Source organism: Lagenorhynchus albirostris, chromosome 12 (genome assembly GCF_949774975.1).
Source record: "Lagenorhynchus albirostris chromosome 12, mLagAlb1.1, whole genome shotgun sequence".
In the NCBI taxonomy this organism is placed as follows: Eukaryota; Metazoa; Chordata; class Mammalia; order Artiodactyla; family Delphinidae; genus Lagenorhynchus; species Lagenorhynchus albirostris.
In genome coordinates, this window is record NC_083106.1 from 56,933,431 (window position 1) to 56,947,738 (window position 14,308).

Here is a 14,308-nt window from a genome sequence, read left to right on the forward strand (position 1 = left end):
ACCTACAAAATGGAGGAGAAAGAGGTTTCTAGGCAATGTTTATGGAAACCCCAAGACTTTTGGGGAACTACTAAAATCACCAAATCAAATGGAGAAAACCACAAGGGGCAAACACAAATCCACTTATTAGTATGAGACTATTACATTTAGTATTAGTATGAGACTATTACTAAGGGTAATAGTCTCATATTAGTATGAGACTATTACATTTCCAAGGGTGCCTTAGCCTAATTTCCCAGCAGATTGTCTAAGTCTGTGAGCCCCTCACAGTATGGAATCCTCCTTATCAGATACCTCTGCTGGGCTCTGTGGGGGCCTGAAAATGAAACAGAAAGTAGGTCTCTCTGCTGCAGAGGTTTACCCAGTGGCCAGGCAGCAACTCTGCCAGAATAAAAAGAAGGTCATGCACTTCGTGTAACAGTGACTCTAGAATCCAATTAAAAAGTTTAGTATAAGGCACAGTCATTCCTACTTAATCCGATCACGGTTTAATGCAATCCTTTTCTTATTTCAGTCAGTGCCTTTGGAGCCAAATCAATTGTATGGTCTTTGTTTCCACGTTTTCCTTGGTAATTTGATCACCTTCAGCCGTTAAAAAACAACAAAAAAAGCTCAATTGGGAAATCTGGCAACATCTTTTACGAATTGCCACATAACATAAAGTCAACAAACTCCAGAAGGGCCAGCTCCAAAACAGACATGACAGAAACCAAAAATTCAGTGGAAACAAAAGCAGAAAAGGGTAAGGCAGAGCTGAAGAGGGAAATTCTTGCAAAGAATCTTGACTCAGCATGAGCTGATCAAATACTGTTGATTACTTCTCTGTATAATCATCCCAACTCGCTTGAAGGCCGTACATATGTTGGTGCTGCTGTTGGCATCATGGATGCCAGTCTCCCAGTCAAAATGCTAGACATAATATTGATGCATTTCTCTGAAGCGGACAGTACCTTTCAGCAGCGAAGACACCTTTCATTTGCTTTGCAAGGGCATCACAGTGAGCTTCCCATATGGCAATTTGGCATTTACCTTGTGAGTGGTCATGGAATATTGCTTAAGGAAAGGCTGAGAAGGCCAATGATGCAAAAATAGCCCCTTTTATTCTATTGGAATTTGAGTAATTCCAAATATGTACATGCCTATTATAAAGTTTAGAGTAGACTCAGATGGTTAATTCTGCAAATTGAATGATTTCTGACTGTCCATAATGGAATAAGAGGATTACTTTGGTCTGTGTAAATATGGGTGAGATTGACAAGCTGCAAGTCCTAGTGATTGCAAATTACCCATTTCACATAGCTTTCAGAGCCTAGGTACCTGAGGATGTCTGTGGCGCTGGTACAAGTCATTAAAAAGAGAACCAAAAAAAAGTAAATTGAAAAATATGCCAAATGGCATATGTCAGTTCCTCTTTCAATATGCCAATCATATCTGGGAGAACAGCGTGAGCTGCCCTCGAGAGGGTTACCTATGGGGTCCTTAACATGGTCTATGAGGCACTTCTCAAGAAAGCTTGAGCAGGGCTGAGTCCTTCCTTTATTAAAGTCACCTAAGTCAAGCTCCTCACCATTCTCATTTCAGAGTCTAAGTTCTGTGCACCCACGTATTTTATTTTGTCCCACTCCACAGGGAAGCACTGAACGGCTTTACTAGGCATACACCTAACTTTGAGGATGTGTGTGTATACCAGAATACACCTCACTAGGGGAAGGGGGAGAGGTAGAGCCAGACTCTTCTTTGTGTCTGAGTTTGGAGGAGGGAAATGGAACTCAGTAATGTGATTCCCATCAGCATCTAGACCTTTAATCTATACAAATGAAATACTCAATTTAATAGAATTCTGAAAGTAAAACAAATGCTTTGTTCTCAGTGAATCTGCCATGCAGAGTTGCTCTTGGCAGTACATCAACCGTACTTGAAATGTCTTTAAGTGGGTATTTTTTTATTGTGCTTTTCATCCTAACACATCTTTTGAGCTGTTAGAGTCTCGAACAGAGAAACAGGAAGGCCGAGCTCCTCTCCGAATGCCAGGTCTGTTTTGCTCTATGGTCTTCATTTGCTGACTTAGCAATAAAGGACTTAATGAACTTAATAAATATGTTGGCCACACTACTATACAGTTTAGAAGCTAAAAAGGAACAGAGCAAACGAACATAAGTTTGAGATAGAAAGGAAAGAAATACAGCATAGGGAAGTATTTGTAATGAAAGGTATTACAGTTGCTACCAAAGTGAAACTATCGCTTTGGGGAAATCAGGTGCCAGAAAGTGCCATCGAGGGTGGAAGTGAAGAAATAATACTATTTATTGAGCATTTACTATGTTCTAGGTACTGGGCTATAAGCTTTCCACATAATATTTCATCTGAACCTCAGCACATCCCTGTGAATTTTTTTTTTTTTTTTTTTTTTTTGCGGTACACGGGCCTCTTGCTGTTGTGGCCTCTCCCGTTGCGGAGCACAGGCTCCGGACGCGCAGGCTCAGCAGCCGTGGCCCAAGGGCCCAGCCGCTCCGCGGCATGTGGGATCCTCCCAGACCGGGGCACAAACCCGTGTCCCCTGCATCGGCAGGTGGACTCTCAACCACTGCGCCACCAGGGAAGCCCACATCCCTGTGAATTTTAAAGAGGAAATTAAAGTCTAGACAGGTTATCACACAGTAAGAGGCTCAAACTGTGATCTACCTGACTTCATGATCTACTGCTTAATTTTGGCAGATTTGTTTTTGTATTTTTTGGTGCACCAGAACATTAATATTTTAACTGGTGTATCCAAAGTATAACTCTTTTTGTATTTATTAGCTTTTTCATGTGTATATGTAGAAATTAAAAGCATTTACTGGCTTTCAAATTTTATTTAGGCCTATTTAATTTGGAGTGTTTTCTTCATTGGAAACTATGCAAAAATTTTGGAGAGACTTTTTCAGTAGTTGAAATGCATACTCCGGGGTCTGATAGTGTGCAAGAGAAAAGTGAATCCTTGTTTACTCTCTGCTTGTAGCCATGAAGTCTCTGTGCTGAAATGTCGCATTAAGAATGAGTTGACAAAAATGATTTGACCAGTTTTCAGGGGTGCATGATTTTTGCTGTCAGTCTTAGGGACTGGATGGATACTCTGCTGCCCAGCAGACAGAAGTACACTTGACACAGAAGATGGTCAAGGATGGGGGCTCTACCCCCTGTCAGAGCCTAGCTTGCTCACTGTCATATCCATATGATCTCAGGGCCAGGTGGGTCTGGGGACTCACAGCCCACAAGGGTCTTTTTCCCCAGAGAAAGGCTTTTGGGCTCCAAGTTATTAGTCGTCATTGAAGAAAACAGTCCTTTTTTAGTTGCATCCTTACCTTCTTCCTCTTCCATCTATGTGAACTCTTGTGCAAAATGCCATTGGGGGCTTCCCTGGTGGCGCAGTGGTTGAGAGTCCGCCTGCCGATGCAGGGGACACGGGTTCGTGCCCCGGTCCAGGAAGATCCCACATGCCGCGGAGCAGCTGGGCCTGTGAGCCATGGCCTCTGAGCCTGCGCATCCGGAGCCTGTGCTCCGCAAAGGGAGAGGCCACAGCAGTGACAGGCCCGAGTACAGAAAAAAGAAAAAAAAAATGCCATTGGAATAAAGTAGGTCTTGACTCTAATCTTCTAGGAACTTAGAATACACTGGGAAAGATAAGACATAATCTCTTGAAAAATAAGATTAGAGGAGGAAAGAGATAAGCTCCTGGGTCCTTCCCCACTTCCCTCAGGAACTGGCCCTGGTGCCTTGGTCATGAGGGTAGTGGCTTAGTGCTTCTGTTCATTGCTGTGTCCCCACGGCCACCACAAAGATGCTTAGTAAACACATACTGAGGGAATAGATGGGCTTAGCAGCTGGGAAGGGCTTCCTAGAGGCGAGTGGGATCTAAGATAGTTCTTTATAAGAGGGGTTTTATAAGTATGTGTTGGAGTAGAGAGAAAATCAGGAAAGTATAAGGTCAGTTTGGGGAGAACTGTTTTGGATGAAGTGAGGGGCTAATGAAGGAAAATTCTGAGATATTGTCAGAAAAATAGGTGGGCACCACATTTTGGCGGGCATTGAGGTTCTGACCAGGGAATGATCAGAGCCTGTGCCATGTGTTGTCCTTGGGAGTCGATTAGAGCTTAGAGTGTATAGCAAACCAGTGATGTGATCAGACTCCCCAAGCCCAGGAGACAATTCCCATGCCTACCTTCTAAATTTGGGGTTTTTTTTGGCCACGTGGCAGGTGGGATCTTAGTTCCCCGACCACGGATCAAACCCATGCCCCCCACCATACAGCACAGAGTCTTAACCACTGGACCGCCAGGGAAGTCCCTACTTTCTAAATTTTTGTTACTCACATAGGTGAAATTTTTTTTTTTAACTTTCACTGAGTAGATGGACTGTTTGATAAGAAGCCATTGCAATTTGATGACATCTATCACTACACTCCAGTTAATTGCATTGATATTATTGGACCTGTTTTAGCTGGTTTCTATTCCTGGTCACTTGAGGAGGAACTCCTTGCCTGAATTATACTTTTGCTTTTGCCGGATCTCTCTGTAGAAGAATAGGTAGGGAAAAGGAAAAGAAGGTTAATGAATATTCGCTGAACCATGGACATCTGCCAGTCACTTTAACATATATAATTTTATCAATTTGTTACACTGAATATAGCTATCTTAATCTGAAGAGCATTGAAAATGCACAGAAAATGTTTAAAAAGGTGAACCCATTAGAGAAAGGAAAAATAAGATAAGAAAAACATAAAGGAAGCCATGGTGTTTGTTGCCCAAAATGCCTGACCTGAGGACTTGTATACTTGCTAGAGGTGGTGACACATCAGCCTTGGGCTCAGGGCTTTTTGACTTCATTGCAAAGAGGGAAACATGATGAATGATATGATTCACAGTGCTCGTGAGATAAAAAGAAATCAGTTACTCAGGAGCAGCTCAGCTAGTTCTGGAACCTGAGAGAAAATGCTCCCACGAGTCCTCACAAAGAAGACTCTGAAACATTTTAGTCAGGCTGCCAGTGGGAAGGGGTGAGGAGTGAGCTGAGACTCCCCGCTGCCTGGAAGCAGGCTGAGGTGGTAGCTGGGGGCAGGGCCAAGCTGTCATCTGTAGTCCCTCAATGCCTCAACAATACCTTTGTAACGAACTTTCTGAGATACACTCTTTATCCCGGTCATATCACAGTCTGCAGTTATTATGTTTATTTGGTTATTATTTCTTCTCCCCAATAGATTGTAATCTGCACAAGGGCAGGGACTCTAAATGCCTTATTTATCCTTTCATCTCCACATAGCACAAAGTCTGATATATATTAGCAGCCTAATAAATATTTACTGAATGAAGGAGTAAAAAGAACTGGTGGGAAAGTGTACCCTAAGGTAACTGAATTAGTTAGCCTGTTGAAAGGGATTTTTAAAAAATATATAATTTAATTAATTAATTTGTTTATTTTTGGCTGTGTTGGGTCTTCATTGCTGTGCGTGAGTTTTCTCTAGTTGCAGCGAGCAGGGGCTACTCTTCGTTGCAACGTGCGGGCTTCTTGTTGTGGTGGCTTCTCTTGTTGCGAGCACGGGCTCTAGGCGAGCACGGGCTTCAGTAGTTGTGGCACGTGGGCTCAGTAGTTGTGGTTTGCAGGCTCTAGAGTGCTGGCTCAGTAGTTGGGGTGCACAGGCTTAGTTGCTCTGTGGCATGTGTGATCTTCCTGGACCAGGGCTCGAACCCGTGTCCCCTGCATTGACAGGTGGATTCTTAACCACTGTGCCACCAGGGAAGTCCCGAAAGGGATTTTTAACTAATAAGCTAGATACACTAGTTTGCTAGCCATACGAATATTTGGAATGTTTACCTAGAATGATTGATCTAGGAGCAGCTGATAGAAGACATTCTTCTTGCCAGTGATCAGATAGCATCAGATGGTCAATTGTCTATGGCGCTCACCCCACACAGACAATTTTTAGAGTAAATTTTATAATCCATATCTTACCAGTGAGGACACAAAAGCTCAGCGAATTTGAATTATAGATTTATTTTCTACTTATATAAAAATAATGAAAAATGTATTTTTTAATCAAGACATCTTCATGAGTATATCATATAATTTAGCTGTGGTACCTGGGGCAGCTGCATTCAGAGGCATTAGTTAAATGTTAGGCACTTCTAAAATAATCAAGGTGTTTGTGGAAACCAGTTACATGGTTAACTTTTTCTTGCTTCCTTTTTGAATATGAATGGCTGTCATTTCTGGTAAGAGAACATGTGTATCCATTTCCTGTGGTGGCCGATTAAGGGCTGTGTCTTCCCACCCTACAGAGACACGGAATACAAAGGGCTGCAGCTCTCCCTGGATCAGATCTCAGCCTCCAAACCAGCCTTCTCCTATGCAGGCAGCTCCACTCCTGCCATGACTGACAGCAGAAAGGGGGCCAAGTCCAGGCTCTCCAGCTCAAAGTCAAAGTCCAGGACTTCCCCATACCCTCAGGTAGGTGCACGGCCATTTGGCCACTTCCTGTTTTTGTGACTTGGTTTGGTCTCACAGGAGAGGAAGTATTGAAGCTGTTTGGAATTAATTATCTGGCTTTAGTACATTTAAAACTTCTATAAATCTGGAAAGCTTTCTAAAAATATCTTCTTCCTTTAAAATAACTGTGCTAGTAAAAATTTGAAGTGATCTTGTGGTTTACTGCTTTTATATGAAGGTTGTGAGAGGCTTAGTGGCAGTCAGAGCCATAACTTTATTTCAAGGAGATTGGTCCTAAATTTTTTCCTCTACACTGATTAACCAGAAAGAAGTAGCCAGCATAGAAAAATATGGAAAACAAGAGCTTGATGTAGAAAATTGAATCTTAGGACAGGAACTGAAGTCAAAGGATAAATTAAGAGGTGGAGGCAAAAAGATCAAGGATACATTTCACCATGAGATTTGAGCACAGATGGACTATTTATGGGGAGGAATGAAACAAAGAGGGTCTTCCAGATGGCAGGAATGGTAGAAAAAGCAACCCTCTTCTCATCTTTGCAAGGTGGTGAGCTGATGAGACCCAGAGGAGGTATTCCAGAAACACTGCAAGGTACAAAGATGAGTCCTGATGCTCAGAAGGAAAAAAAGAATGTCTTTCTTCATTAGCCACTGAGATATAGAAGCTTGTCTGTGTCAAGGTGTAGGGACAACTCTCTGCTGGCCTGAAGGAAGTGGGACAGAACTGAGGATTTCCCACTCTCCATACCCTGTGACCACCTCCACCTTTAAGGGTGCCACATCCAAATTCCTGCAGTTCATTAGAGTAACTCAGGAGATGATTCCTTGGCTAGTATAAAACCAAGCTGAATTCAGAGGCATTTCATCAAGGTGGTCTTTATCATTTGTGTTTCTAAATATATTTTTTTAAGTAAAAATGGCAAACCAGTGGGTCCAGAAACTATTATTTTCTTACTTATCAGAGCTATATTATTCTGTTGACTTCTACAAGTGGGCACTGCTTGAGGAAATGTCATTCATTGAACTAATGGTCACTAAGAAGCTACTATTTGCTAGATTATTTTAGCAGCTTGGTGTGCGAAGGTGAGAAGATCATGGGCCCCAAGGGACTGATGTCTGGTGCCACAGAGACCAGATTTCTTTACCCTGACAAAAGGGAGGGGAGTAGATGTGTGATGCCTGGACATTTTTCTTTTTTCTTTTTTCTTTTTTTTTTTTTTGCGGTACGCGGGCCTCACACTGTTGTGGCCTCTCCCGTTGCGGAGCACAGACTCCGGACGCGCAGGCTCAGCGGCCATGGCTCACGGGCCCAGCCGCTCCGCGGCATGTGGAATCTTCCCGGACCGGAACATGAGCCCGTGTCCCCTGCATCGGCAGGCGGACTCTCAACCACTGCACCACCAGGGAAGCCCTGGACATTTTTCAATGTACACCTTCTTTTATGAGGACTGAGCACGTTACTTATAAAGTGCATTTTAGTTCAAGTCACTATGGAGGAGGAGTTGCTTCTTTTTATTGAATATCTGAGCAGCTTTTCTTATTACTATCTTATACCTTGGGAAAAGAGTTTTACTGTCTCTTTTTAGTACTTGGAAGGATGAATTACTCCTTTGGGTAATTCTATCCTTATATGGATAGGAGTGCTGGACACTTAGATGAAAGGAGAATTTAAATTAGGAAATACTAAGTTAAGAAGGAGTTTGTCTGTTGTTATATAGAAATTAAGCCACAAAAACAAAATCTCCCCACTGGACTTCCAAAACCTCATTGCCTATGTTTTCTTTCATGCTCAGCTCTTAAGTCTAAAATTTCTTTAGTTTACTCTAATTGTAGACCACCTACACATTTTTAAAAAAATGTTTTAACTGACATTAGACTGCTCCTTGTGTTTATGTGGGGAGGAGTTAATTTGAAAGTTGTACATGTTTCATAGTTTTAAAAAAAAACAATGCAGAAGAGTGGAAAGTAGAAAATCACCCACTGTTTCCTCCTTTTCCCTCTCCAAAATGGTGGTTTCTTCTAGAAATATTCTATGATGTATCTATAAAAATCAGTCACATGCACACACATATATCAACATAGGGTTTCTCTTGACTTTTTTGTGTTCATTTTTGTGATTAATACTTATATAAATGTAATCCTTAGAATTTTGGCCCTATGTCTCATTTGAAGTCTCAGTCATGAATTAAGTTCACTTAACATTTATGTGCCTAGTAAAGCTTATTCTTTAATTATGTTTGCTTTAGATAATCATGGTGCTAGGTCAATCATTGACTGAGTTTCTAGTACATGGGCTACTAATATGTAGAAATCAGAAACGGAACACAGTCTTGCTTTCGAGGAGCCACTTGTGTAGACAGAAAAAGGAACAGTCTTTGCAGTGAATTGTCATGGGGTGAGCAGAGGGTCCTCTGGGGACACAGTGGAAAAGCGTGACATCCAGGGCAAACTCATCTGTTTCTGCTGGAAGAAAACAACTCAGTACCACCATCTTGGATTCTAAATCCTCAGAAATTTTAAAGAAAAAAATAATTTAGCTTCTCAAAAGTCTTATTTGGTCCAAATTGCCCTTATATTATTATCTTTTATTATTTTTTTAAAATTTATTTATATTTTTTGGCTGCATTGGGTCTTCGTTGCTGCACACAGACTTTCTCTAGTTGTGGCGAGCGGGAGCTACTCTTTGTTGCGGTGCATGGGCTTCTCATGACGGTGGCTTCTCTTGTTGTGGAGCACGGGCTCTAGGCGCGCAGGCTTCAGCAGTTGTGGCACACGGGCTCAGTAGCTGTGGCTCGCGGGCTCTAGAGCGCAGGCTCAGTAGTTGTGGCGTACGGGCTTAGTTGCTCTGTGGCATGTGGGATCCTCCCGACCAGGGCTCGAACCCGTGTCCCCCGCATTGGCAGGCGGATTCTTAACCACTGCGCCACCAGGGAAGTCCCACCCTTATATTATTAAGGAGTACTCATTCTTCAGTTTTCTTGCACCATTGCTCTTATGTGTCTTAGACTCAGTAAATGCTAGCTGAGTGCCTACATCAGAAAGATGCTACACTGGCCATTGTGATGAATGAGGGTAGAGGGTAGGTGTTGGGTAGAAGGTGCTAGAATATAAAGAAATGGTATAAGAAATGCCCTTGAGTGTTGCAGTACAGTTGGAATGATAAGTTATATACTAGGATAAGGAGTGTATAGAAGATGATGTATACAAAAGGCTTTAGGAGTCGTGTTAGCCTGGATGACTGGGGAGGGTGTTGACCTGGCTTTGAGGGTAGAATTCAGGTATATGCACATAAGGGAAAGGAGAGGACACTTCAGAAAAACCAAGATTCTGAAGAGATGCAGGAACACACTGTTAGTGTGACTGGGCCTTTGGGTGAAGTGCGGTAGGGTAGGTCCCTGTGGATAAGGCCAAGGGGTTATATGTTTGGAAGCATTCATTGATTAGTGCCAATATCTACTAGGCCAAGGAGTTTAGATTTTGCTGTGTGGAAAACCTGTAAAGGCTTTGAACAGGAAATGAGAGCATTAAGTTGGTGGAAGCAAGGCAGACTACTCGAGATACTCGTTTTAGTAGTCTTGACGTGAGTCTAGGAAGGTCTGAGCTAAAGTTCTCAGCTGAAGTGAAAAGCATCGTAGAGGAAGGATGAATAAAATTATTTTTATCCTTGGTTCTTGTTCTTCTTCTCGTCGTAGATGTATTTTGATCGTTATAGATTTATTTTGAAATTATATTTTAAAGCTTACATTTTTTAGTTAATGACACACACTGAATTTCCCTTTATATTTTCACAGACCCATAATAAATACATTTTTATTCACTGAATGGTCAAGCTTTGCTTGGTATTTAATTTTAGCTGCTTTTGCCTCTTCTCAAAAATAAAGAGAAAAATCTTATTTTTTGTTATTTCCATGTTTACATGTTTTTAGCATGCAAATTCTCCTCAGGTTTTTTCAAGAGGCCATTTCCAGAGCAAAATTGAGCTCGTAGGGTAACATCTTGTACCTTTTATTAGTTATGAAATGGTGATTTAATGATTCTATCAATATTATTTATTAGGCTCTTTGCTCTATTATATATTAGGCATATCTAGAAATTTCTAACGGACGTTCGAAGCATGGCAAACAGCAACATTGCTTTTTGGAATTATCTAGGCACCCTTATTTGAAGACGTGAGACATGCACAAATTGTAATGCGCTACCATCACCGAGTTTGTCTGCAGTAGTAGATGAACTTTCAGGTCCCCTCCTGGTATGAGATGCCCTTGGGAATAACTTGATTATATTATAGTCACTTAATGAAAGACTGAATCACCTTTGTACCTCTATGTATTACTCGGGACAAGAGAGGTCAAAATGGAATTGTTTTGAATGGTTTTGGAAAAATTGTTGTAAGAAATATTATAGATAACTTCCAAAGATTCTGCAGCTAGCTACTGTGCTGCTGTAGAGCTATCTTACCACTATGACAGTTGTATTTTATTGTTATTGAGTTTATATTCATGAAAATAGCAACTTATTTTTTTCACAGTTCTGTTGAATTAGAAATATTGAGCTTATAGAATTTATTTTTCAGATCTTATCTCTAGCAATTGTTAGCAGCAATTGCTAGTCTTCTTCACCTATTTTTTTGGAACTAGTCATGGCTACTCTAATACAGTTGGAAGTTATCCTGCCATAGTTTAGCCACGTCAATCATGAATAAACTGTCTCCTGATTCCAGTTTCCTTTTAAACTTCTCCTCTTGGCATGTTTATAGTTGTTACGTTTATTAGAGACAGTGCGTGCCCTCTGGTTTTATTGCATCATTCTGTCCTCCTCTTGCTTTTTCCCTAGTCAGTAATAAGCAATACACTATATAATTCTGTAATAACAGTGCATGCATAAAACCATGTATGCTTCTGAAACCTGAAAATATTTAATCTCTTGTTACAGATACACTGTAACACTTGCAGGTTTAACTTCACATCTGTTACTTTAAATAATCCCACAGAACCCTCTTAATTTTCACTGCCAGCAATCTGGTTTCCTTTTGGTGAAGGTAGAAACTCTCTCCCTGCAAAGGTTCTTTCTGGCCTCAAAAAAAAATACATCAGTGACTGCTATGCTGACTTTTTAGGCTACAGAGAACAGAAGGACCGAGAATTTCTCAAGTGTAGTTTTCCCTTACACATAGTAATTTTATCTCTACCAGGATAGATGTCCTTCATTTCATGTTTTATGTTAAATGAAAACATGTAATCCTTGACCATTACCAATGACAAAAACTTTAATGCATCATGCAAAAAAAAAAAAAAAAAGAGGTTATCTTCTCTGAAATTCTTATACTACAGGCTTGTTTATATTTTCTGGCCATGTCTAAACTTCAGATATCTTCTCTTCTATAGAAATCTCAGGAGATTATTAAAGTGGACACTTACGGTCTTTTTAGATTGTCTTCATAAATAAACCTCTAAGTATTATTTTAGAAAGCACTTCACTCAGTAAGGTGAGACCTCTGTGTTATAGATTTGTACTTTGGTTTTTACCAACTCTTGCATTTAGTTAAATATTTATTATGTGCACTAAAATGCTAAAGGTGGGCCCTTAAGGAACCATGTCCCTGGTCTCACTGGGGAGGCAAGACCAACATTTTAGAGAGGAATTGTAAGATGTGGCTGGTCATGGGACCTCCAGGCCCCTGCAGCTGCCTTTCCATTCCCTTGGCACGTGGTTGGGGGAGGGGCAGACTCCCCATTAATCAGCCTCCTTATACCCCCAAATTTACCTTCCACTACCCTGCTTCTCTCTCTTCACTCAGCCACATGGGTTTCAGGAGGAACCTGGGGCCTTGTTTGAAATACGCCAGTGAAGTCTGCTAAAAAGCACACACAAATTTGCTGAGGGGATGTGCAAGGTCAAGGAACGGTCTGATTAAGTGAGTCTGCAGAGAAAGTTGACATTTTAGGAGGTGTGATGGATAGAATGGGTGATGAGATGGAAGGAAATAACAATGGGGCCGGGCAAAAATGGTTGCTTCTAGGACAGTCTACCTGCCATTACAGGGAACTTCTTTGTCCTTCACCTTGCTTGGGAGCACGATAGTATAAATATTTGTAAAGGTAAGGTAACCATTTATGGTAGATAACTAGGTATATGGGATTCGAAATAGGACCAAAAGATGATATACTTTCTTGCTAAATAGTTTACTCAAGGAGGCAGATATCACAAACAACACTGTTTCATTGGTGTTTACTAAAACATACGATATATAATGCTATGTGTTGTGTAAAACGCATTCCCAATAGCGAGAATCCAATGATGACAAATCTCACACAAATTGAAATAAACAGATGGCTGTGTTTAGTCACATTAGATTTATATGTTAGGCAGCAGGACTTCATTGAATAGGAAAAGACCAATGAGAAGAAAAAAATGAAAAAAAGTGGCATGAATGAGACTTTGCAAAAATTATAAGATGAAAGGAAGAAAATTTGGAGGCAGTAAATGGGGACTTTAAGATCCTTGAGGACAGGAGATGTTACCCTTGATAACAAGGTTGCCTTGGGCACCCAAAAGCCCTCAGGACATATTGAGTGAGTGGGTAAATGAATTGAGGATGAGCCCACCAAGGTGAAGTGGATAAGATAGGTGGATGAAGAAACAGAGGAGAGAGGAGATGACCTGGGTAGACAGCCCTTTCCGCAGAGGCTTACATATTCAGTGGGGGAGATAAAAATGTAAACGGATAATTTAAACACAGCATAGTATGTAGGTGATAAAGGCATGTGTTGGCAGTGGTGTAGCTATGGTGGTGTGTGTTGGGGGCTCACCTGTCCTTCCATCAGTGAACTGGAGGAGGGAATTGGGGGCTGACAGTGAGAGAACCAATAGCCTATAAGCTTAGAGACCTTCATGCCATGGGGAGTTTCCAGCAGGTTCAGATTTATTCCTATTTTCAAGGTTTGCAGTGAGCTGCAGGTTGACAGTTAATAAAGCCCTGAACCCCTTGGGTGCACCCTCAAGGACCAGACTCATGCTCCATCTCTAGCTGTGCTCTCCCCCCCTCACCCATTTACCCTTCTTCTCCCATTGCCTGTGTCCCAGGAGCTCCCTCACTCTGGAGGAGTGCAGCGCATCTTAATTTTCTCTCCACTTTGGAAAATTTTCCTCTCCAGTCTTCCCTGCTTCTCAGATTGACCTTAAAAGACCACTGATCAGTGTTTGGAGACTTGCCACAGTCCTAGCTGTCACTCAAGGTCACCTATAATTGGGTCCTAAATTACCTGCACCCTCTGATCTGGCCAGACTTCTCTGCTCACTATTTGCTGAACACCTTGTCCTTTCCTGCTTCCATGCTTGTGCTTATGCATTTACTTCTGCCTGCATTGCCTCTATTTTTCAAAATTCTGACTATCTTCTAAGGCCTGGATTGAATGCTGCCTCTTTCATGAAATATAACTGAGTTATATTTCTCCCTTGTGCCTCCATTTATAATAATCTATCTTCTACTGCCTTCTAGATATGTCAGATCTCCTCTCTTGGACTATAATATCTTTGAAAGTAGTTAACCATGTCTACTTCATTACCCACCCCCAACCTTGCCCCAGCATCTAGTATGGTGTCCTCCACATACTCACTCTCTAAATGTGAATGAAATGAATGAATGGATAAGTAAATACATTAAAAAATTATGCAGATACTTAGCTGGCTGCCTATAGAGACATAAAAACCCCAAGTAGGGAAAATATTCTGCTACTATGGAATTTATAACCTATGTAAAGAGGCAAAAGATACACATGAAAAACAACCTAAGGATGGTTTCACAAATGCAAAATCTTGCAGTACAAATCAA

The 14,308-nt window shown here is 41.3% G+C and overlaps 1 protein-coding gene across 1 annotated transcript in view; it reads left to right on the forward strand.

Moving 5' to 3' along the window:
* SIM1 (SIM bHLH transcription factor 1) overlaps nt 1–14,308 on the forward strand; it is a 65,946-nt gene that overhangs the window by 33,935 nt on the left and 17,703 nt on the right. The window contains exon 9 of the mRNA XM_060167805.1: nt 6,312–6,480. Within this exon, the coding sequence (XP_060023788.1) occupies nt 6,312–6,480 (169 nt within the window). The remainder of the gene's footprint in view (nt 1–6,311; nt 6,481–14,308) is intronic.